The sequence below is a fragment of the Pleurodeles waltl genome, chromosome 7 (assembly GCF_031143425.1).
Source record: "Pleurodeles waltl isolate 20211129_DDA chromosome 7, aPleWal1.hap1.20221129, whole genome shotgun sequence".
NCBI classification, from domain to species: domain Eukaryota; kingdom Metazoa; phylum Chordata; class Amphibia; order Caudata; family Salamandridae; genus Pleurodeles; species Pleurodeles waltl.
In genome coordinates, this window is record NC_090446.1 from 1,358,491,975 (window position 1) to 1,358,516,731 (window position 24,757).

At 44.2% G+C, this 24,757-nt stretch overlaps 1 protein-coding gene across 6 annotated transcripts in view; it reads left to right on the forward strand.

The window, feature by feature from the left end:
* Positions 1 to 24,757, forward strand: part of LOC138246308 (leukocyte immunoglobulin-like receptor subfamily B member 4A) — a 489,529-nt gene that overhangs the window by 239,123 nt on the left and 225,649 nt on the right. For 5 of the 6 annotated variants that reach the window (XM_069200789.1, XM_069200791.1, XM_069200790.1 and 2 more), the window contains exon 3: positions 530 to 811. The exons of the other annotated variant lie outside the window; for it this stretch is intronic. In XM_069200789.1, coding sequence (XP_069056890.1) covers positions 530 to 811 — 282 coding nt within the window. The remainder of the gene's footprint in view (positions 1 to 529; positions 812 to 24,757) is intronic. 6 annotated transcript variants of the gene reach the window in all.

Sequence of the window (24,757 nt, forward strand, 5' to 3'; positions counted from 1 at the left end):
CCCCTAGTGACACCGTGGAGGTAACACTCCGAGGTGAGATCAGTGAAGTGCTTTGTGTGTGGTATTGATTGCGTGCTGTGCCTCTGTGTTAAGAAGGTTATTTTATGAATATTGTGTCCTGGTTAGTACCGGAAACTCACTGCCCCGCACTGGCCTTGAGTCTCCGGCTGGCTGTCACAGGTTAGGAGAGGAGACGGTACTCCACGAGGCAGGGGCACAAGGACTCATAGCCATGGCGACAGATGCCGCGCAGTGCTTGTTAGAGCTCTCCGTGTCCTAGAAACGCGGGACGATGAAAAATGGAGTCCGAAGTGCTGATGCAAATGTTTCTACAGCTACCACCTCAGAGGCAAACTAACCTTGGCTGTACGGCGGGGAAGGGTCGGGAGGAGGCTTATCTGAGACTGGCCCAACCCAGGTTTGGGAGGGAAGCTCTGTGTGACGGGATAGCTGAAGCTGAGGCGTGGCAGGTGGGAGAACATGTTTAGCTTCTGGCATTTATGTTTTGTGTGTTCCTTTCTTATCACAGATCACTACCCGAAACCATCGGTTAAGTTGATCCCCGAGAGCGGGGTCAGGAAAGGAGGAAGTCTGACCATCCACTGTACAGCGGAGTATCACAACATGAGATTTGTTCTATACAGAAGAGGGTTTTATAACCGTCAAGAGGATCCTCCTGGAAACGAGGCCGTGTTTGTCATCAGCGAAGTCCCAAAGACAGATGAAGGGCCGTATCAGTGCCGTTATCATACCAGATCAAAACCGACATTGTGGTCTGAAGCCAGTGATGACTTCCAGATACGAGTCCTAGGTAACGATGTGATATTGTGTTTTCTCCACTGCCTTCCAACACGCATTAGCTTGTCAGTATATTTTGCTGAGAAAATCCAGTTTCGGTGGCGTGACTTGTCACAGGCTACCTTGTCTGCGCAGATGTGCACTCAGTAATGGGGTGTTGTGGTGTTAACCGACAGTGGCCCCTGCCGATCTTTCAGACAGGGGGAGCAGATATTGAACTGGATTACGCCAGTCCAGTGCTTAATTTGTGCTTGTTGTTTCCGTTGCTGAGCACCGGCACTTATTTTTGCGGGCCGGCGCTTATCTTTCTGCCTCACGCACTCACTGCGAGCAAAAGACACATATGGGGAAAAACAGAGGAAGAGAAAAACGAAAGAGTCACAATGAGAGAAAGCAGAAAACTGCGAGAGTGAGCTGAGGGGACAGGGAGTACCTTAAAATGGATTGAAGAGGCCCGAGATGGCTTCAGGATTACGCTGCCTCAGTATTCCGTGTTCGCACAGTTAATTGCGGCAGCCGCGTGTTTAAGAGGAGGGCTTTGAGCGCCGGCACCTGTTTATTTACAAATTAAGCACTGCGCCAGTCCCTACAATCACGGCCCGTATGGGGCCTGATGTCTGACCTCAAGAAAAACTGGAGGGAATTAGGACCAGACGTGAAGTTCACAAGACACTATTTCAAGGAGAGGGCTTAAACATAGCTTTCACTTAAACTTCAAATATTCCAAGTATGGAAATGTATAATTTATCCTTCAGCTAAAACTATACATCATCTACCTTTAATTCTCACGTTCAGTTTCTTTCGGTCCCTCCTCATGCCCCTACCACAGACTTTATCTTTTAATATGACTAAATAAGAAGACTAAAAATCCACTTCGAATAGATAGGATGTGAAATAAAAAGAATTCATAGATCTCCGCATCTCAGGGCTGAGACAGCAGGTCTGTCTGTCTAGACAGCTTTTACAGGCACAGAAAACGTCAGTCTAAGACGAGCTTGCTGGGGACCTGTCCTGGGCGTGGAGAACAACACACATCGACCTTTTATGGGTTAACATCGACATTCGCCTTGTACATTAGAACAACCACACAAATTGCATCATACCTAACATATAGGAATGAACCAGATCTCACAAAATATCCACCCCCCCACCTAGTCGAAAATGACTACAAGTGGTGGCTAAATTGTCAGTCCACGATAGTCCCACCATTTCTTCCATACTTTGTCATGTTACGTGGGCATCCTGTGGCTTCATAAATAATTTCTTCCATTTTACCAAACCAATCCATCCCCTTAGTCCATAGCTCTGTCGAGGGGGCCAGCAGAGAGCACTCATGATACTGAAACTTCAATTGTACTTTATATTTATGGATGCAAACCCCGCAGATGTACTGCACATTTATTTTCACTGAGCATCACTTACTGATCAGGGTCAAACTGTGACAGAAAATAGGCCGGGCACCAAAATAATAGTGGGCCCCATTAGTGAATTTGAAATCTGCAAAAAGCGCCCCATGTTTAAAAAATGGGGCAGTTTTGAGCTTGTAATTACACGCTGCATAGGTGTTTTGCAAGGTATGGAAGACTGCACGGATTTGTGATTGCTGCAGGCAATGTTTGTGTTATTATCATGGGAAATAAACAGTAAACAAACGGCCCTGTAGACTATGAACGAGACCAAAATACAGCCAAAAATGGCCTACACACTGACCTGTCAGACAGGCCCATCAGGCACTGCCTGATTGCCCTATCGACCAGTCAACGGTTCCTCGGTAGGCTATCAGGTATTACATGCAGCCATGTTACATTGTTACATCCTTATCAGAACTTTCTCTCTGGCTGTCACTTGAGAATGAAACTGTTGCTCTTTAGACTTACCACCGCTCCCCATTCTATCCGTTTTTCTCACTAAACTTAAGACCTGTCTTTTTAGGTCTTGTTTTAGCCAAGACCTTTTGATTTTGCTAAAACTACAGTATAATATACTGACATATATTGCCATTCTGCCAGCCCTCTTCATCCATTGGTCTGTAAGTATGTCATTCACATTTTTCTCCCACCCACTACAACAACAGAACGGGGGAATGGTTCAACACACTTGGACTCTGAGTGACATTACTGTGAATGAACGCATTTTGCCCTCTCACCTTGCAGTCCACAAATAAAAAAGTTCACTTTAAATGCCACTTCACAGCTGGCTTTGATGATCCTCCACTCCAGTCACTGCTTCTTGTCCCCATTGGGTGGCTACTGTAAAGTTATTAGAACAGCAGCACTAGCGTAGCCCCCGGACATTGAACGCAGCAGCCCTTGGCTTCAGGGATTTCCTGTGACGTGAGCCAGTGCAGCAAATAATATGCGCATGCTCGGTTTTACGTGTCCAGAGCCGGGAGCACTGGCAGGCATGACCCTCACCGTCAGTCTCCGCTCAACTTACCAACAGTTCACGAAAGCGGGCATTTAAAAAACGAAATACGTCTGTTCTTTAATTTGTTCACATTAATTTGCTATTAAAAAGCTAGCTCTTATGTAGTTCCCGGCTCACTGCGAACACTTAAAAAATAAACATATTCTATTGTTTTCGTTACATCCTAAAACGGTAATGATGTTAAATGATGCAAAATACATATTATACTGACGTTATTGTTCAAAATCGGTATAGCTGTTGGTATTGCTCCGTCTTGTTACTTGAGGGTTATCATCATTCCTAGAAGGTTGCTACTGTCACTTAGGAATGTCATGGAAATGCTCTGTCTTCAGTATCTCCAGGGCAACAGCCCCCAGCCGGCTTGGGGAAAGCTGGGAGGGTACATAGGAGGTCGAGTAGCACAGAGATTGCAGGGCGACATAGGTCGTTTAGTGACAAACACATGCTTCCACATGCCCAACTTTTTATGTTTGTTTATGTAACCATGGACGTCATGTAGGGGTCGCCAAGGGTCGCAGCTGGCCCTTGCGACTCTTGGCACTGCCTCTGCGACCCATGACCTCAGAGATGGCAAAATCAATGCCAGGAACACAGGGCACTTAGGACGTAGCTTGGGGCTCTACTTCCTTGTTTTCAATGTTTTTTTAATTACACAAATAGTGAATAATATATTATTCACTATTAGTGTAAAAAATGGAGCACAGTTTGCTGAAATATAAACCTCCTTGGTAACTGAGGTAAGTAAAAAGCACTTTTAAATGCATGTTGTGTGCATGCTTGCGGGTGAGAGTGCGCTTACGTAAAAGAGTGTGTGTGTGTGAGTGAATGTGTGTTTGTGTAAGCATCTGTGTGTGTGAGAGTGAAAGTAAAGATGAAATGGCCTGTGATGTCACTTCAGCCGCCCCTGTCATTTTGGTGAACTGACGTCCATGTATAGAACCTCTCTAGCTTCCTCCCGCAAGGCAAGCCGTCTATCGCTTCAGCAGTCTTTCGCCTTTCTCTCTCACCCTCTGCTTGTGTTTTCACTCTTCCTTATCCACCCCTCTCATACTCTCCCACTCCTGTCTCTCTCACGTTTTCTCCCTCCTCTCTTTGCTCTTTCTTGCTTCCTTTGCCCTACCGCATGACATGGCGCCTTATTGCATTAGCTATCCCTTGCTGGTGTCCATTAATAATGTCAGACCATGAGCTGATAAGCCCCCACCATCTGATTTGCTGTCATTACATTTAAGTTTGGATAAGGTCATCCAGTCCCCAATATCTTTCATGCAGTCGGCCAAGTTGGCAGAGGAAGAGTCCCCACTACTTGAGAGAGATACCACCAATTGCGTGTCTTCAGCATAAGTGACCATAGAAAGGTTATAAGGAGCGACTACTGTGGCCAAGGATGATAAATAGATGTTAAACAAAGTAGGGCTCAAAGACGAGCCCTGCGGGACTCCACAGGTTAGAGGCCTGACGTCAGACAAAAAAGAATGATCCAAGACTTGGAAGGATCTTCCCGTAAGGAAAGAGGAGAGCCAAGAGAGGACTGAGCCTCCTAGCCCTATCTTGGAAAGTCTGTCATAGAGGAGGATATGATCAACAGTGTCAAAGGCTGCACTAAGATCAAGAAGGATAATAGCAACATGACCACCTTGATCTAAAAGTTGCCGAGCCGATTCAGTTACCGTGAGGAGTGCAGATTCCGTGCTGTGGTGAGCTCTGAAACCCATTTGAGAAGGGTGTAAATGATCGTGGCTCTCAAGATACCTGGTCAGTTGCAGGTTTACATGCTTCTCCAAATTTGTTGCTAAAATGGGAAGGAGGGCAATAGGTCGAAAGTTATCCAGAACAGAGGGATCAAGCTTAGGTTTTTTTAAAAGGGGTTTTATAATCGCATGTTTAAGGGAGCTGGGAAAAATACCGGAGGACAAGGAATTATTAAGTATTTCTGTCAAAGGAGCAACAACAATATCTGCCGCCTTCAAGAGAATTGAAGGGGGGGCAGGATCCAAAGGGGAGCCCGATTTAATATTGGAAAGAAAATTCCGTGTTAGAGTGTCTGTGAGGGGAGAAAAAATAGTTAGCTGGATCATATCGGAAGGAGGATTCGTATCCTGCCCCTTAAGTTTCTTCTGAGAGGGAGATGAGGGAAAACCGGAGTATATCTTGTTGATCTGAAAGTAAGCTGCTAATACATTACTATGTATAGTGGAAGCTTCAACCGGGGAGGGCGGCATAGGAGTTATAGTGAGCTCCTTAAAAATCTGAAAGATTTCTTTCTGAGAAGCCGAATAATTCTCTATTCTACTGCTGTAATAGAGAGTCTGGGCTGCCTTAATTTTATGATGATAAGATCTAATAGCTAATCTGTAAGCTTCTTTAGCAGAAGGGTTATAATCTTTCCTCCACATTCTCTCCAATTTTTTACAGTTCTTTCTGAGTTCTAATAGAGAGGATGAAAACCAAGGATTAGATTTATGGGCAGTTTTTTTTTCCCTCAGTTTACAAGGTAAAACTGAATTCAAAGAGGTAAAGATCCAGCTATAAAACAAGTCCACCGCATTAGGGGAGGCATAGTCATTAGCTATAGGGGAGGCCCGAAGTGCCGTATGCCAGGTGCTAGGTACCAACTTTGACCAAGCGCGACCCATTGTGGTAAACCTGGGCTGAGTCTCTCTGGGAGAATCATAGGGGAAGGTAAATGACAATAAATTATGATCCGTCCAGAGTAAAGGTAGAGAAGATGAGAAGGTGAGATTGGGAATATTACTGAAAATAAGGTCTAAAGTATGACCTTTCAGATGAGTTGGGCCAATAGCAAATTAGTCCATGTCCATTGAGGTAAAAGAGGCTAATAGTGATTTCGCCGACGGACAGTCTGGATTATCTAAATGGATGTTAAAATCGCCAAGGACAGTTAAATTAGAATCCTTACCAATACAACTGGCTACTACATCAGGAATGACTTCCAAAAAGTCTCCACAGGGGCACAAATAAAAAAACTCTGTGTAGACAATAAGCTAATAGATCAAATGGCAGAAAATGTCCTTATGGTCCACAAAAAAACCTCATTCACTGATACTTGGACACATGGCCACTGTGTACTTAAATATACTTTGGCCCATATTTATACTTTTTTAGCGCCACATTTGCATCATTTTTTTACGCAAAAGCGGCGCAAACTTACAAAATACAAATATATTTTGCACGTTTGCATCGTTTTTGCGTCAAAACAATTTACCCAAATGCAGCGCTAACACAGTATAAATATGGGTCTATGTTTTTCTGTGTTCCTACTGCATCTACACTGCTGCTTTTGTCTATCAATTTATTGAATTACTCACCAACACATTATTTTATCCATCAACCAAATCACCGACCATTCATCCATACACTCGTTAACCATTCACTCATCTATGCATCCACTTGCTCTTCCACCATCCATTCATTGACTCCATCACAAATGTATCACCCCACTAATCTGCACAACCATACATACAAAATCACAATCTATGAAGAAAAACTTTAATTCAAAGTTTTTGCCTCAAGCATTTACTACGAGCAAAAGACACATATGGGAAAGACGGAGGAAGAGAAAAACGAAAAAGCGTCACAATGGGAGAAAGCAGAAAGCTGCAAGAGGGAGCTGAAAGGGCAGGGAATTGCTTTAAATGGATTGAAGAGGCCCGAGATGGCTCCAGGATTATGCTGCCTCAGTATTCCATACTCGCACATTTAAATGCAGCAGCCGCATGTTTAAGAGGAGAGCTTTGGACAACGGCACGTTTCTATTTAGAAACTAAGCACTGGGCGATACCCATCGGCACCTTTTGTTTTTAATAAAAACATGTATATACTATTTATATATTAGAAATACATACTATTAATTGCAGTCTGCCCTTGTCATCCTTTGGTCTGCTCAGTTGTATTGTCATTCACATTTGCTTCTGCTCGCTACTGCACACAGCCTAGGGCACAGCCTAGGGCACCGCCAGGGGCAGCCCACTTCAGCCACTGGCTGCTCTGGCTGTGAGTGGTGGCCTGCTGCTCTTGCTCAGTGTGCAGGGCCACACAGTCAATATTCACTTTCGGTGCCACGGACTACTGGTGCAATGTGGTATATTCTGTTATGTTAGTTTTATTTATAGAGCGTATGTTCATCCTAAGGTTTCTAGGAGCTAAAACATATTTAACAGAGCAGCAGGGAATATAAAAGAACAGAAAGGGCAGGCAAAATGAGCTTGTTTAAAAAAGGCAGGTGTTCGAGTTTTCATGGAACCGGATCACATTCATTCAAGGCAACTATACATCGGGAGCAAATTCCAGATAGCCGGAGCGTGTGCCGAAAAACGTCCACCAGACTTACATTTTTTAAATTTCGGGGTAACCAGCAGGTACAAATGTCTGGGCTGATCTCAGGTTTCGCTTTGGTGAGTAGTATTTCAGCTTTCCGGCGATGAATTGGGGACAAGACCTCTCAGCCCTTTAAATGTCTATCAGCAGGTCCTAGAGAGGATCTGCTGCTTAATGGGAAGGCAGCGAAGGGTCTTCGGTCGAGGAGTGGCATGAGCCCATCCCAGAAGATAGTATACAAGGTGTACAGCTTCACTTTGTATGACCTGTATTCTGTGGATGGCATTATTGGGAAGTCCTTAAAAAAGAGCTGGTGTAGACCAACATGGATATGCCTCACAATAGTTTTCCTCGCTTCAAGAGGGAGAAGTGGGATGATCCTCAGTAGTTTCACCATGAATATACATTTAGATCCTGCTGCTCCCCCTGCTGGTTCATAAAAAGGCTACTACCAATAACCACTCCCAGGCTTTTCGCTGATAAATTCGGTACAGGAAGAGCTCCCATTTCTGAAGGGCAATAGTTTTCGTTCCAAAAGTTGGAGGTTTTCTTCACAATTGCTTTCCCTGTGTTTACTTTATTGAGTTTTAGTTGTTTCACCCTCATCCCGCCGGAGATAAACCGCATTATAATTTGAAACTGCGGATGAGATTAAGGTGTTCGCTCTAGGCAAATTAAAAGTTGCCAGTCCTTGTGTGATTCTGCCACTGGGCTGTACAAAAACCCTACACAAACAAAAGGTAGATAGCCACAGCCGGACCTATTGGCTTTGCCAGCGTCTGCTTTAAATTGTATTTTTCTGATCAGCTTCTGTATCTGTTGGTATCTTTAGGATACCACAATGTATTATTTTTATTCTTCTGTTGTCTGTTTTTTATCTGTTGTGCTTATTCATACCACTAAGTACTTCTGTAAATGTGCCCTTGCAAATAAAACATAATGTAACTTAACAAGCATCCTTGAACATCGGCTGCAGGATAATGGCGAGTCTTTAGTAATGCCCGTGAGTCCAGGAACAGAAGAAACCCAGTTACAGAAGCAGAGGGGGAGGATAAGAAGAAAACAAATAGGTCACAGAGAAAAGAGCAGGGCAAAGGAAACGGAAGATCAAATGGCGAGACAAAGACATTAAGAAAAAAGAGGGCAGATGCTTTGATAAGGCAACCCAGAGCAGCTGGCAAGGGCACCAGCAAGAGGGCACCGGTTTGTGCCAAAGAGGATCACGTATGGACGCATGGCCAGGGCAAGGGACATTAACATCTCACTTTTCTGAAGTGAAGCAAAAATGTAGGTTCACACTCAGATGGAGGAAGATGTTTATTGGCACAATGCACCCGCACAGCCTCACTTGAGGCTGTCATCAGCACATCTATATGCTTTGAAGTGCTTCACAGTTGTGTCCTATCACCATGACAATGAATGCGTACATGGAGCTGTAAGAGATCTATCGCGGGAACACTCTATTTGCATCCACAGTAGGCAATAGGGTGCCCAACTTTCCATTATGGCTTTGCAGCACACTTTGCACGTGCAGAGACACCAGTAAACATTTGTTGGGCTATTAAGGTCTATAAACTCATTTTGTGGTTTCATTCCATAATGCCTTGCACTAAAATGAAGTAATTGTAAAGGACAGAACTAGGACAGAGATTGCACTTTTTATGTATGCTGACTATGTCTATTGCAAATGAGTTCCGATCTCCCAACAGCCTCCTGAAGCAAGCCTTGACGTTTCACTATTAGCACTTTTAAGACCCAAGAGGGTCAGTACTGAAGAGGGTTAGAAGAAAAAGATGTGGCCCAATGGGTTCTTTTTAGCATGAACTGGAAAACTCAACATGGAATCTTAGCTTTACTAGTTCAGCTAAATATGCTTGAAATAAATGATGTACTCAAAAGCACAGTGGCATTTCCTTGGGATAAGTAGCCCCTTGGCCTTGTCATCATAATCACTGCCACCTCAGTTATTTCTAGGGGGCTAGTTGGGAAGCAGGAGGCATGGATTCTAATCCTGTCCTCCACAGGTGGCCACATTGTTTGCTCATGGAACATTACTTTCTCAATGTATCCCTCTGCTTCCTTTGTGGCAAGTTTGGAAGTGTTTAGAATCAATATAAATGCTGCTGGACAGGGGAACTGTGTCAAGGCTTATGGCATATTCACCAAAATGTAATATGGAGTGCAAATGTGTAATTGGGTAACTTTAGGAGCACGTTGTAGAGTTGTGTCATTTGAAGTTGGGCAAGTCATACTCTTCCCTGTGCCTGTCGACTAATCTGGCAATATCAGAGCACTTTGAAACAAGTTTAGTGAAAGGAGTAAAAATAAAGGCATATGCCCAGTACGCCCCATTGTGTTTTTCATTTACAGTTACAGGGCTGCTTTATGGGCAGGTGACCCTATTCTGTATTTGCATCTCTAAGGCTGGCTCCTGAAGCCACATTGCACAGGGCCCTTTTCTGCTGAAGCTGCTCCCTTCAAGCAACCAACTTGCACCTCTTTTGCAGATCTAAAGGACTGAAAGCATGAGTGTTGGACACAATGCAAGGTCACTTGAATTACCCATCCTGCCAGCTCCAGTCCTCCTTCTAGGTAGGGTTGGACTGGGACAGAAAAGAGGCCTGGGCACCAAAATAAAAGTGGCCACCATTATTGAATTGAGATAGCTCAAGAAGCGGCCCATGTTTGCAAACCTGATTTTTTTTAGAACTTGTAGTCACGTTGTAGAAGTGTTTTGCAAGGTATGAAAGACTGCATAGACTGTGCTTGCTACATACAATGTTTGTTATAATATCAGAGAAATCAACAGGAAAAACCACCCCAGCAGACAATAAACAGGCCCACCAACAACCAAAAAAGAAATCCCACACACTGACGTTTCAGACCAACACATTGGGCACTGCATGACTGCCCAATAGTAAAGTCCAACCCTGCCTCCTCCCTTGCTTGTCCTATGAGTGGCATACAATTGGACATTTGGGTTTACCAGCACGTAGTTATGGATGCTCAAAAGAGCGATAAACCCACAAACAATGGAGTGGTTGATCATTTCAGAATTCTGATTGCACAAATTATGACCGAGGATGTCAGGTTTCATGGATATCTACTCTATCTTGCATGAATGGAAGTTGCATTGCAATTCACTTTACTTTGTTACATTAAAAACTGAATTGAGGACATGTTGGTGGGTGGACATAACAAGCTCCTTCCACATGCACCCTCCTGATATTTTCACAGGTTTTGCACCTCGGCGAACCTGGTCTCTGTACTAAATTGTTGGAGTATTTTCCGGGTTTTGACTTTTATTGGATAAGACTTAGGCCCTCATTATGACATTGGTGGCAAATGCCACCTACCGCCACGACGACGGCTGCCAACATACTTTCGCCGTGGCTACCAGCCACCAACCACATTATGACCATAGACGGAATACCGCCAGAAGGCTGGCAAAATTCAGTCGATGGTCATGGCGGCGGTAAGGTGGCGCTGCTGCCAGCAGCAGCGCCACACCAGCAAAACACCGCCAACCGTATCATGTTCTATGATACGGCCTGGCGGTGTTTTGCTGGCAGACGCTGCTGCTGGCAGCAGCGCTGTGTCCCGTCTCCTGCCAGAGGACCCTCTGCAAGCTGGTAAATCGGGTTCTCTGACAGGAGTGGAGGGTGGGGGGTGTTGTGTGCATGTGTTGGGGGGGTGTGACTGTGGGGGGTGTGTGTCTGTTTTTGTATGAGTGCATGCGGGTGTGAGTTGCGTGGAATGCATGCATGTATGACTGAATGTGAGTGTACGTGTCTGTTGTGTGTTGTGAATGTGTGTGTGACAATGTATGTTAGTTTGTTGCGGTGTGTGGGTATGTATGTGTGCATGCATGGGTGGATGTGGGCATGCATGTGTTTTGCCGTGTGTGTATGTGTGTTTATGTTGGGAGGAGGGTGGGTGAGGACTGTGGGGAGGAAGAGGGGGGGCAGGGGAGACCTCTATAAGTGCCAGGGAAGGAATTCCCTAGCACTGATAGTGCCTACCGCCATGGTTTTCGTGGTGGTAAGATTGCCACGAAAACCATGGCGATAGGCAGGGTCATAATCCTGAGGGTGGGACTGTGACAGTCGCCAGGCTGGAGACCGAAGTCTCCAGCCCGGCGGCTGTTACCACCCTGGCGGATGGAGCGGTACATTGGCGGTTTGGCTTGAACCAAACCACCAATGTCATAATTTGGGAAAAGGTACCGCCAGCCTGTTGGCAGTACCTTTCCCCAAATTACTGCCTTCTTCTAGGGTCGTAATGACCCCCGTAGTCAGGTTCCGGGGGAGGTGGAGAGTTGCCGTTGTTGTTCCTATATGCCGACAATGTGATCTTCTACATGCAAAAAACCTGATGTAAATTTATCCACAGTTATCAGAAAAGTTACAAGGTTCGGTCACTATCTGGGACTACAGATTAACTAGGGCAAGTCAGAGATGTTTCTGTTGACTGATACTTTAGAGATAAGGACACAGTACCCGCTATGGTGGTGTGCAGACACTGTGTACTTATGGGGATTTTCATAACTTGGCATACAACTAAATTGATAAGATGCAATTTTGGCACCACATTGGCCTTTTCAACTCTCAAATAGATGAATGGCTACACCAGCTGATTTCAATGATTAGATGACTGGAAGTATCTCCCTCATTAAAATGATCATCCTACCAAATTTCTTTTACCTGTTTGCAAAATATTGCTGTACCTATCCCAATGGAATCCTTCCAACAGCTGCAACAGTTCCTTATGTGACTAATATGGGGAGATGACCAACCACATACGCAATGGCCTGTTCTTGTGTGGCACATGGGGTATAGCGGTGTGTCAGAACCAGATTCTTATGTCCTTACCTACTGGCAGAAGTGCACTAGGTCAAACAGTGGATCATTCTGCAACCTTCCTCTATGCATGCTTGTATAGAACGAACACGGTGGCTCCTCACAGTTTTACTGGCCACAGTCTGCCTGAAATTGCCAGCTCTGAGAGATGACGTTAATGTAGATGTTATGACATGTAGATCATGGTGGGATTTGCACAGTACTCACACTTTTAACTGCCACATTCTCCGCTATAAGAAATTGTATTATTAGTTGAGAGGGGTGGAAACCCCACTCAAACAATACATTCAAAACTTTACAGGGTGAACACAAAAGACTCTGAATATACCAGTGCTTAACCCTCTGGTAGCTTAGTACAAAAGCAATCAGGCTTAACTTAGAGGCAATGTCTAAAGTATTTATGGAGCACACAAACAGTAATAAAGTGAAAACACAACACATGAAAAAATCCCAAAGCAATTGAGAACAATAGATTCTGTTTTAATAAATAAAATGACAGCACAATGAAAAAAATCCAATAAATAGAACTAGCAATATGAGTTTTTAAAGTCTTAGATGACAATTGCTTCATAAAGCACGTAGCTCCACTCATGGTGATCTTGTCGCACTGGATCGTGAGAAAGTGGGAAAGTCACAAGTTCCGGCTGACAGCGATGGATTGGGAGTCAGATACAAGGACCAAGTTCGCCCCACTGAAGAGTTACCTTCTCAAGTCCACATAAGGACCTGTAGTTCATGTTGGTGGGGGCTGTGAGGAGGTCGTTGTTGGTGTGTGGAGCCTGTCAACCCCAGCAGAGGGTCACTGTTGTAGTGCGAAGAGCAGGTCGTTGCTGGAGCTTTGGTTTGGCACTCATCGTGGACTGTTACTGTTGGTGCGAAGAACAGGTCTTGCTGAAAACTTGTATTTGCGGTTGTCATGGATGGTCGCTGTCGGCACAAAACGCAGTGGTTGTCTCTCTGTGCAAATAAGTCACTTTGCTGTCACGAGGAGTCAAAACCTTCTGTATCTTTACCTTTTCTTCAGGAGAAATACAGTTGGATGCCAGCCAAGTGTCCAGGCCCTGGGGGCAACCCATGGGGATCAGAACTCACTCAAGCAGAGGCTGGTAGCAGGGCTCAGGCAGGTCCAATTAGTGCTGGTCCACTGGGCAGTTGAAAGGAGGCCTCTGGAAGGTTGTTGTGTCCCTGTAGCTCAAACATGAGATCAGCCAACTGACTCTTGGAGTTATTTCTGAGGAGCCTGGGATCAAGACATACATGTCCAATCTTCCTTCTTCAGACAGAAGGGCCATCCTTCTTTTGAATCTTCCACAAGTCCAGGAGTGTTCTGATGAGAGGTTCTTTTATATATGGTGGCAGCATTTCTGTGGAGGCCTACTCTCCAAACTGATTCTGGTTAGTTCTTCCCTTTCTCCTGGTTTTGGCTTCAAACTGTCTTGGGTGCCAAAGACAAGGACAGGCCTGGCGATGGGTTCCTTTGTGTGCACTGCAGGCAGGGACCTTAGAAACTGTAATTAGGACAGGACACAACTCCTCCCCAGTCACATGTCAGAAAAACCCTCTCTCTCCACCCACACCTAGGCCTTCTTTGTCCCCATTTCTGGAAGCAATGCATAAAACCCCCCAAGAGAGACATTTACTGTCATGTGAGTCAGGACATAGGCAGATGTGCTCATTTCGTTAGGCCGAAAAATGTCAACTTTCTAAAAGTGTCCCTTTCAGAATAGTGACTTAAAATGTAACCTTACCGCTAAAAAGGGTTTTAAATGATAATTAATTTGAGTATAAACATCACATCTCTATGTGGTCCCAAACTGAACTTAGCACTCATTAATTTAATAAGATAACCCAGTGGTTCCCAAACATTTTCGACCCACGGCTCCCTTGATCTATTGGCCACTGGCTGCGGCTCCCCATTATGTTACTTTTTGTTGGCAGGTGGGGGATGTAAGCCTGGCCTAGGGAGTACATCCATTTTTCTCCCTGAAAAGAATTGGGATGACGCCAATGAAGGTATTGTAATTCTATATATAACTGTAAAAAATAAAAATGTAACAGTAGTTTAATTACAGCATGCATAGGGTTTTTTAGTAAGGGGAAAATATTGGTTGACGGTAACCCTAGTAAAATGGGCAGGTCTCATTTTTATGTAGTTATAACATAACTGTTTAAATATTGTGAAATGTAGAATCCCTTTAGTTGTGTTTAACCACCAGAGGGCACTCAAGGACAAAATTAAAAAAGAGCTGCTACAACTGAGTAGTTTTATTTTGTACGAACTGGCCCAAGGGCTATAAATAGCTCAGTGGTTCCCAAACTGTGTGCGGCGCCCCTGGCTAGTTATGATGGCGCACCAGCGAGCCGCGGCGCACAGATTGGGAACCACTGAGATAAGCCATCGTTAGTCTAAGGAAGAGATAGCTTTAAAGTGGTGAAAATTAACTTTAGCAGTTTTTCACCACCAGGACATGTAAAACTTAAACCCATGTTTTAAATATCATGCACCTGGCCCAACGTGTCTTTAGGGCCTCTCTTGGGGCTGACTTATAAGTATTAAAAAGGAACGATTAGGCCTGGCAAAGGGATTATTTTGCAAGGTTGAAATGACAGTTTAAAACTGCACTACAGGCTGCAGTGCGTAACCTGAGACATGTTTTATAGTGCTACCTTAAAAGATAGCACAATGAGTGCTGCAGCCCATTAGTAGCATTTAATTTACTGGCCTTGGGTCCATGCAGGTAATATAAGCCAATCCAATATACCAGTCAGGTTTAGGCCATTTTCACCATGTTAAAAAGGGACTAGAACAAGCACTTTATCACTAGTTATCAGGAGCAAAGTGCACAGATTTCTAAAAGCTAACAAAAATTGGTTCAGCAAAGGAAGACAAAAATCTGGGGGTGACCCTGCAGAAAGGGCCAGGCCCAATATGACTCTCTTCCATCCAAAAGCTATGGCAGACTTAGCAGTACCTTGATGAGCTTCCCTGTTAAGGTGAGAATGTGGATATTGGCCCTCTTCTGCAGAGGGGCTTATCAGGTTTATGCACTTCTGAACCTAGTTAGATCCCTCTGTCAGCACTCTCCTTAGCTCTTGGTCTGACCCATAGGGAATTCTTCTGCACATCTGCAAGGCTTCTAACCTTTGTTTGTTCACAGATGCATTCCAGTAGGCAGACAGTACCACAAGGTGATGTGACTCAGTGCCACCCTTTGGAGCCGACTTCCGTCCCCAACCCAGGGAAAAGTCTGTTCAAAGGTAGAACAACCAACAGAGCCCACTGGCAGTTGTCAGTGTCAAGAGCTAGGCTCCTAATCACCCACTGCCAGGTGGAGGTTCTAACCTGGGTCCGTAGGCAGGCCTCACTTCCAGCCTTGCAGTTGCCATGGAGTCCCCCGAATACTCATGTGGTTTCCCTGACATCTTAGATTCCTTAGAGTGGAGTGCAACATCCCCTGGTGCTAGGCACCCTACCTCCACTCTTGCTCTTGCCATCTCAATGGTGGTATCCTGAGATTGACCTCTCAGTCTAGGGCTGTCATATTCAAAGTACGGCTTGGGGGCTGCATGTGGCCCCCCTGACCTTTACATGCAGTCCCCTGGTTAACAGCAACATCTGTCTGCTGTTTACGTGACCCAGCAAAACATTAAAAAAGTATGAAAAAACATGCAAACATTTATTGAAAGGTTAACTTGAAGATAAAGGCAGGAAGTACCTACGGTGTCCTGCACCTCTTAACTTAGGGAACACCTTCAGTTTCAAAGACATCCTGCACCAAATGTGTAAAAAAAAGATAAAGTCTCTTCAACATTTAAAAAGTGTATTTCAGTAACACGCAGAACCAGTTCACTGTAATCAGAATATATCAATGCATTGAGTAGTACTTTAAAAAAAAAAAGTTATGGTTTTCAAGCATTAATTTAGAAACATTCATGCTTCCCCTCACCCTGACAACAATGTAAATAGTGAACTAAGAGGCAAAACAATAGTTATGTGCGCCCTTTGGGCGGGATGGGTTGCTATTATGCATGACCAACAATATAGTATAATAAATCAATAACTCTAACACAGGAGAAGTCTTTGCGTAGCACACATCTTAAATTCATGCATTTCAAGGTCCTCTTACATGTGATAATGAAGAAAAAGGAAGGCAGGTGAAATAAAACAATTGCATAGGATCACACAAATAGGTCAAGTGGCAAAGCTGGGATTGATTAGATTTTTTCTGTTTTCTTATTGTGGATGTCGGTTTCTATGTGTATATACTTTGCTTGCCCTAAACCCATCTTACCCCCAGACTTCCACCCTGCTGGCATCAGTGCAGCCCTCAGTCGCACAAAATACTAAGGGGCTGATTTAATAGCCCCTAGTTCCTCCTTGCACCACATTAACATAATTTGTTTTTATGCAAATGTGGTCCAACAAGGCCAAATTCGCAGCACCAAATGTACAAAGTGGCGTAATGCATGCTTTGTTCCACTTTGTAACCCTTTGCGCTACATTATGCCTGCACCAGGCATAATGCATGCAAATGGGGTTTCCCCCTTTTGGTTGAGGGGTGCAAAAAATGGCACAAAGAAATCTAAAAGATTTGTTTGCGTCATTTATTTTGGCACTTTGAATGCCTTCTCAGAGCAGGCGTTAAAAGGAGGCATGCCATTGTTTTTAATGGGCCTCAATGGTATTTGCAGGGTTAAGATCGACATTTTTTACCCTAATCCTGCAAAGCTTCAAACTAGCATCAAATATTTTGACACTAGTTCCACTAACTACCGACATGGTGCGTCATATCTTAGATTCGGAGCAGACATGGGAGCATTAGGGGGGCACTAAGGGGCTCAAGAAAAGTGGCCCTGCACTGGGTGCAGCACCACTTTTCTTAAATCAGGGCCTAAACATTTTGGCACCGGGGGAAAATGTCTGCGAGTAACAGTGGTCTAGGGTCTGTACTATGTCTGTGTCCTACAGAGGTCTGTCTGGTGCAGGTGTCCTGTCTTTATTCTCTGGGAAAGCACAGGGAGTACTCACAGATCAAAAGAGGCCTCCTCAGGATCAGTCTTGGGGTGCTCTTCTCCCAGAGCAGCAACCTCTGATCCACTGGTCCTCCAACTGTGGATTTCCCCCTACGCCCCATTTGGGCCTCTGTACTCTTCATTTGCAAGTAGTACCCAGAGAATTCTGAGCTTTCAAGTCGTGCCAGGCTGCCACCCCACCCAGTTTTTCTATTACTGGTGGCAGTCCATTTCCCAAGATGTAGTTAGTGGGCATTTAGAGATTGGCTATGACCCTCCTCGGGGCCAATTTCCCAGTCCATTGCAGGTATACCACAGCCATAGGGCGAACAACATCCTGTCCATGGGCCTGGGTTACCCTGCAAATCATGTCCTTGCAGGTACTGATCTAAGGAAATCTTCCTTTCCACTGCCATGGTCTGGCTGATACAGGTATCTCCCAAGGCAGTGACAGAAAACCCATTGTCGACTCCCACCCTCAGGGATAATGAGGTTACCTTCTGAGTCCACCTCCCAACAAAGGGGCAGTAGGGCGCTCTGAACACTCTGTTCCTGAGGCTTTCCTCCTTCCAAGGCCCCAATGCCAACTGCTGTGGAGTTCCCACCAGTGAGTGGCTTCATGATACAGACAGGTCCCCCTTCTTGTGCCCTAAATGAAAACAGTTACAGCACCTGGGTTTGAAAAATGGTTATTTCGGCCTCCGCCTGTCAAAACTCCCCTCCCCTCACCACAACCCTCCCCTCTTCCATTTTCAGAAAGTGCAAGGGAATTCTTCTCCACACTCTAGTTAGGGGCCCTTCTTGGGACTTATGTGTTCTACCATGGACCTCCCTCCAACTCTTACTGAGGGGGGCTGAATCACCCTTCTTTGGGTCACTCCCAGGTACCTTTCTGGAGACCCTAGTCCTGAGTCAGAGGTCCCACTTTCTTGTCAACTCTGTAGAACTATTACTAAACATGTTATCTCTCAAAATTAGTTTGTACAGCTCATCATATTTGCTCACTATACTGACATTCATCCAACCATTCAGTGTCATACTAGAAAAATCCATAAAATCTACCCAAGACTGGTCAGATAGATTCTGACTGTCCCTAAACCTTAACCTATACTTTTCTAGGGCAAGACTAAACTTGGTGATAAGGGATTCATTTGTGGGGCATACGTTATCAGGTCAGATACCTCTAAGGCCAACAGGGCATCCCTCCAAACCACTAGCATGTGATTTCATAGACGAGCTCCCCAGCCCTCCTGTTGAACTTTGTGCATAGCAGGGCTACCTCATAAACTACTGATCAAGTTCATCCCCCACCATATAGCACGGTACCAGATCTTTGAGTATGTGGACCTTGCCTTCCCTAGGCACTCCATTGTCGCTGACATCATTGTCACTGTACTCAGCAACCTATTTTGCCATTAAGTGCACTTCTCTCTTCATGAGCCAGCAAGGCCTTTTTCTCCTCTAGTACTAAGTTTTTTTCCTTGAAGGCCAACTTTACTTTTCTCTTTGCGAGGGCTCTTTCTGACTCAGCTTATCTCTCCTCTGCAGCAAACGTCGCCTTGACCAACAGCAGCCTCAGTTCTCCTTCAGTCCTTTGATCCTCCAACTTTTCTGTAACTTCCATTGACTGATATTTACAAGCAGGTTACTACTGCATTGCAACCCTGCTACAGAAATAAGTATATTTGTATCGCCATTGTAACTTTAAGTGGACAAGTTCACACCTTCATATTGGATGTGCCAAAGACCGCAGAGTTATACCTGAGTTAGGCTCTTAGCATTTCCCTCCGGTCTACAAATCATTTGACAGACCTAGACTACTGATTTCACTCTCATTAACTTTTTACTACAACACAAGGAACAATCCCCAGGTCTGTGTGCCACTTAAGCAGCGAAACACCAGTTGGGTGCCTCAATCTTTCAATTATCCTGTATTTAAAATGACATAATATATTATGATTTCAACATAGACCTTGATCCCAACTACATTTGGAATGCCAGAGATTGATCTCATTGGAAAATGCATGCAGTATTGCAAACTGTCTACCCTACCCGCTTATACCTCTCCTCTGGGGGGAGGTTGAAGGAGAATATAGTGCTCCATGCTCAGAGTCTGGCAGGGAATCTCACTGCTGTGGGCAAGTTTGCCTCCTAGCTGCAGCTCTTAGCTGGTGGCCAAGCCATATACTTCCTTCACAGCCTCCCTATCATCATCATCATTCTGCTCCTGTGATGCAGACTACCACAAACAGACTTACTCACAGGCTCAGAGGACTGTGTCTTAGTCCACTTTGTTCGACCATTTTCCTTAAGGTTAGGCCCCTCTTCCTTCAGAGCTCTGCCATCCTGAAGCTATAAGTGCTCATGAGAACCGTATCCATGCTTGGAAAATAAAACAGGTGGAAGCATATGTGGCCAGAACTGATTTTGGAAAAAGGAAAACAAAATGGCCAATTTAATGTCAATGATTTTGATGTCAGATTATTAATGGATTTTTTTTACAACACAGGTACTTGATCCCATCACTGAACACCAATGCAAGAAATTAGGTTATTAGTTGAGAAGGGTTAGAGTTCCACTCAAGTACTAGACACAATCCTTGTTAGGGTGAACCACATAAGTCACTAAATAAATTTGCTCTTAAACCTCTGGTGACTTGGCACAAAAGCAGTTAGGCTTAACTTAGAAGCATTGTGTAAAGTATTTATGCATCACACAAACACTAAGAAAGTGAAAACACAACACAAGGAAAATAGCACACCAATTTAGAAAAAAATAGAGTACATTTTAATAAATAAAATAACACCTAAACAATAAATATCCAATACGTAGTTCTGGAGTAATACATTTTTCAAGGTTCAGATAAAACTAACACCAAGAAGCACAAAAAAAGTGCCCATCACTGTTACCTGGTTACGCTGGAACGGGTGAGTATCACAAGTTCATGCCCACTGCAATAGAACACTCATCAGAAACATGGACTAGGTTCATCCCGTTGGAGAGTTTATTCTCTCACACAGGTCAATTCCATGCGAGGAGCCTCAGCTGGAGCTTTGAGTTAATGGGAACAGTGAGAAAATGGTTGCAAGCACAAAGAGGAGGTGTCAATTGGAGCCTTGCGTTGGTGGGAAACGCTGCTCGCAAAGGGCCCAGAACTTCTGGAGTTTCACCTGGAGCCCAGATCTTGCAGATTTGAAGTAAGAGTAGTCTCTGACATCATCCAAAGGCCTAATACCTGGGAAGGCACATCTTGGAAGTCAAGACACTCTCCAGCAGAGACCAACATCAGGGTCCAGGCAGGGTCAGTTGGTGCCGGTCAGCTGGGAAGTTGCAGTGGAGGCCTCTGGGAGCTTATTGTGTCCCTGTAACTCAAACAGGAGGTTAGCCAACGGAAGTCACCTCTGGGGATCCTGCATTCAAGGCAAGCAGGCCCAAGCTTCATTTTTCAGACAAGAAAAATAGACCTTCTTCTGAATCTTCCACATGTCCAGGAGTGGTCCAGTGAGAGGTGCTGACGATATCATGTTTATACTCTGTGCCAAGCAGTTTGTGAGGATCATTCTCTTTGTTTAACCATAAAATGGTCCTTGTCAGCTCTGCCTCTTAGTTTGGGTCTGGGTCCAAATTGTCTAGGGTAGCGAAAAGCAGGCAGGTCCCGGTATCAGCTGCATTTGCCAGTGACAGGGAATGCTGCTTCAGAAACCAGGAAGGAGGTGGGCATATCCATGAGGCTACCATTTGAAGCTAAGGAAGGGCTGAGTACAACCCTGCAGGGCATCCTGCTCCAGAGAGGAGCACCCTTCCCAACACAAAAAGCCCTATTCGCTTTTGGCAGAAAAATGCCAATTTTCTAAAAGTGTCATTTTTTGAGTAGTAACTTATAATTAGACTTTTCTTTTAAAGATAATTTTAAATTACAATTTAAAGAGTGGAGGAACTATTTTTCCATCTGCTCTTATACTGAAGTTCTCACTTATTAAGTGTCATAAGGTAACCTAGTATTAGTCTAAGGGAGAGTTAGCCTTGCTACAGTGAAAAGCGACCTTAGGAGTTTCTCACTTTCAGGGTTTGTGAAATGTAAGTACACATGTCCACCTTTTTAAATACCATGCACCTTGCCTTATGAGCTTTTACAGCCTACCTCAGGGGTAACCTATAAGTATTAAAAAGGAACACTTAAGCCTGACAAAAGGATTATTTTGCAAGGTTAAAATGTCATAAAACTACACTCCGGGCTGCAGTAGCAGGCCTGAGGCATGTTTTACAGAGCCACTCTAGTAAGTGTCACAATGAGCGCTGCAGCACACCAGAAGCATTTAGAATACAGACCCTTAGTACATTTAGTATCATAAACTAAAGATTTATAAGCAAATTAAATAGACCAATCGGATGAAGACCAATTTTGCCAGGTTTGGAAGGGAGAGCACAAGCACTTTACTACTGAATTGCAGAAGTAAAGTGCAGAGAGCCCTAAAATCCAACAAAAACAGGTTCCGCAAAGTAAGGCAAACATCTGGGGTGCCTAACACACCGCATGCACCGAACCCCTCATACGCTTTCAGCCATGCACAGGGATAGGTCGGCCATGCACCGAACATTACAAGCAACCAACCCCCACTGCACCGGGCCTATTACCTGCACAAATATGGCTAGTGTCATGGGCTGGTCTCTGACCAGACCCTTCTCATTTTTTTAGATTATTTAAGCATTACCGGCAGTGTGGTACCACAGGGATGCTGCACTGGGTACTGCGGTACCAGGCACTAGTGACACAAGATATATATATTTTTAATTTTGACATTAGCAAGAGTCCCTTTGGGACCTCCCACATGTCGTTTGGGGTCAGGGCTTGCCAACCCTTGCCCCGTAATCAGCATTCATTTTGTTTCAGGACTCTGAGACCAGGTCCCCTAATTCTATAGTAGCTGCCACCACATATTCTCCATGTTGTGGCCAGCTAATTAAGATCCACTCATCCACTTTGAATAGGACAATCAGAGCATATCTAGACACTAACAGTTCAGAAATCTCTCACCTTTTAACAGTGTTAACCCTTTCATGCCCATCCTGAGCACCTTTTCAAATGCTTTAGGTAAACGCAAACTCCTAATGTAGCATTTAGAAACAGCAGTGTGAGGAAAAGCTTCCTCACAGCTCAAGCAGTCTTTAGGATGGGTCAGCTGACAGACCAGTGGACCAGGGTTTGCACCTGTGGATATTGAAGTGGTCAAAAAAGCCTTTGGAAAAGTTGCAGGGATTATGTTTGTTATTTGAGGTGGCAGAAATCACCACCTGCCAAAGGTTCTCAGAACAAGTATAGCAGCCTACTAAATATCAAAACAGCTGTAAAGGCAGATTGAAAGCCAAAGTGTTTCTCTCCCATAGATCTCTTTCCTGCTAACTCTCTCAGCTCCAAGTGCTATGTTGCCTCATCATTTCGCAAAATAAGCATGAGTTTCATTTGAATGCTTCTGATGTGCATGTCACCCAGCAGTGATGCTCTTTTGTTACTGACTTTTTGTGTTCAACAAATGCTCAACACTATCCTCGGAGAAGCCCAAACCTCTCGCCCACACCACCACAAAAGAGAACATCTGGGTTCATCAATCCAAGCCCTGCAAGACAACAGGGGTCATCTGGGCCACTTTCATACAGCACCCCTACATCAGTATCCAACATAAATAGGCAGCTTCCTACCCTGTTTGCAAACTGGACAGTGTTATAAAATCCACTAGAAAATATAGATTAACTCGCAGATCGTATCACCAAGGAGTTTGGCTTTTCTATTTTGCTAAGTGTGTACATGAATCTTACACTCTATCACCACTGCACCATCTGCCTGATCCATCTTCAACACATAAGTTGCTTTGGGAATCTTCCTTAAGGATTTATAAATCTCCTAAAATAAGCTTCACCATAAGAAGTCAGGGATTGAAGTCCTGCGCAAACAACAGGCCTACATTCAGCTGATGAAGATCATTGTAAAAGAAGACTGCTACACCTACTGCACGTTACTTTCTATCCAGGTCATGGAACAATATTTTCTCAGATTGTCACCTAAGATCAGTTCAAAACTCAAGCAAATGGCAACGTGGCAGCCATGTGCATCTGTATACACTTGTAACCAACTTTTGGCAATCTCCTCCTTCTACTCTCTCACATGAATGTACAAGGTAGGACAGTGGACTTGCCTACTCTTTGACTATTTATCCCACACATGTTGGCGTGCCTTAGTGTTTCATCATCAGTCCACTTCTATGAAAGATATGTCCCAGTCCCCTGGCCCCCTTGATGCAGGTAAATGGACTCTTTGTTTATAACTCTGAAGCTGACACCAGATTACCCAGGAACTAGGGCACTCACCTGATGTTAGCTTGCAAGCATCTTGCTTCCTCGGAGTTAAAGGATGCCAAAGAACCATCTAAAATCAAATATCACCAGCACTGAAATCTTGATGTGACAAATGGCCAGCCTCACACCCAACCACCCATGTACAAACAGAACTGATTCATTTGGATGTTACAAACATTTCCATTAAGAACCTGAGAGTCATTCTGAACTGAACCCTTGTCTTTGTAGTGAAAATCATCTCATTCTGATTCCTTGTCCTACAGATGCACATTTTATTTTTGGGGATACCTGCTCCTGCTGCAGCCACCAATAGCTTTTGCTGTCTCTATATGGAGTTAAGTGCACCTGACTGTCTACGTCCTAAAGTTAAACTGATTCAAATGATAACATGTTTTCTTTGTTATTTCATATTTCTCTGGCCTTTTTTACAGCATCCTTGAGTTTCTAAAGACACCCAGGGTTTGTGGACTCCCCTGGAGGGGACCGAGAAACTAGGCAAAATAAAGAACATTTTTTAGCTTTTTCAGAAAAAAAGGAGGAAAAAGTGCTCCAGATAAAAGTGTCTGTTTTTTCCTAAAAATGGCATCCACGAACGGTTTACTGTACTAAAGTCCCCATCTTCCCAGCTTTTCGGACCATGCAGAGCTGAATCAAAAAACCTAAGTTTGTACCACAAATTTGGCATTCTCCTAACTGGTAGCCTATTTTCCCTATTTTTGTGCACACAATCTACTTCCAGTTTGTGGTAGAAGCCAATATAAAACCCATGTGTGATTCAGAAAAGCTATACATTTCTGAAAACTAGACAAAAGCACTTCAGCAAGGGGTCATTTGTGGAGATACCTCAAGGTTTTCCCAAGGAAAATAACTGTTGAAATAAAGAAATATTGAAAATGAGTAGGAAATAAACAGGCATCTGTGACAACATTTTCATCTGTGACTTTGGGTCATTATGGCAGATTGACAAAACC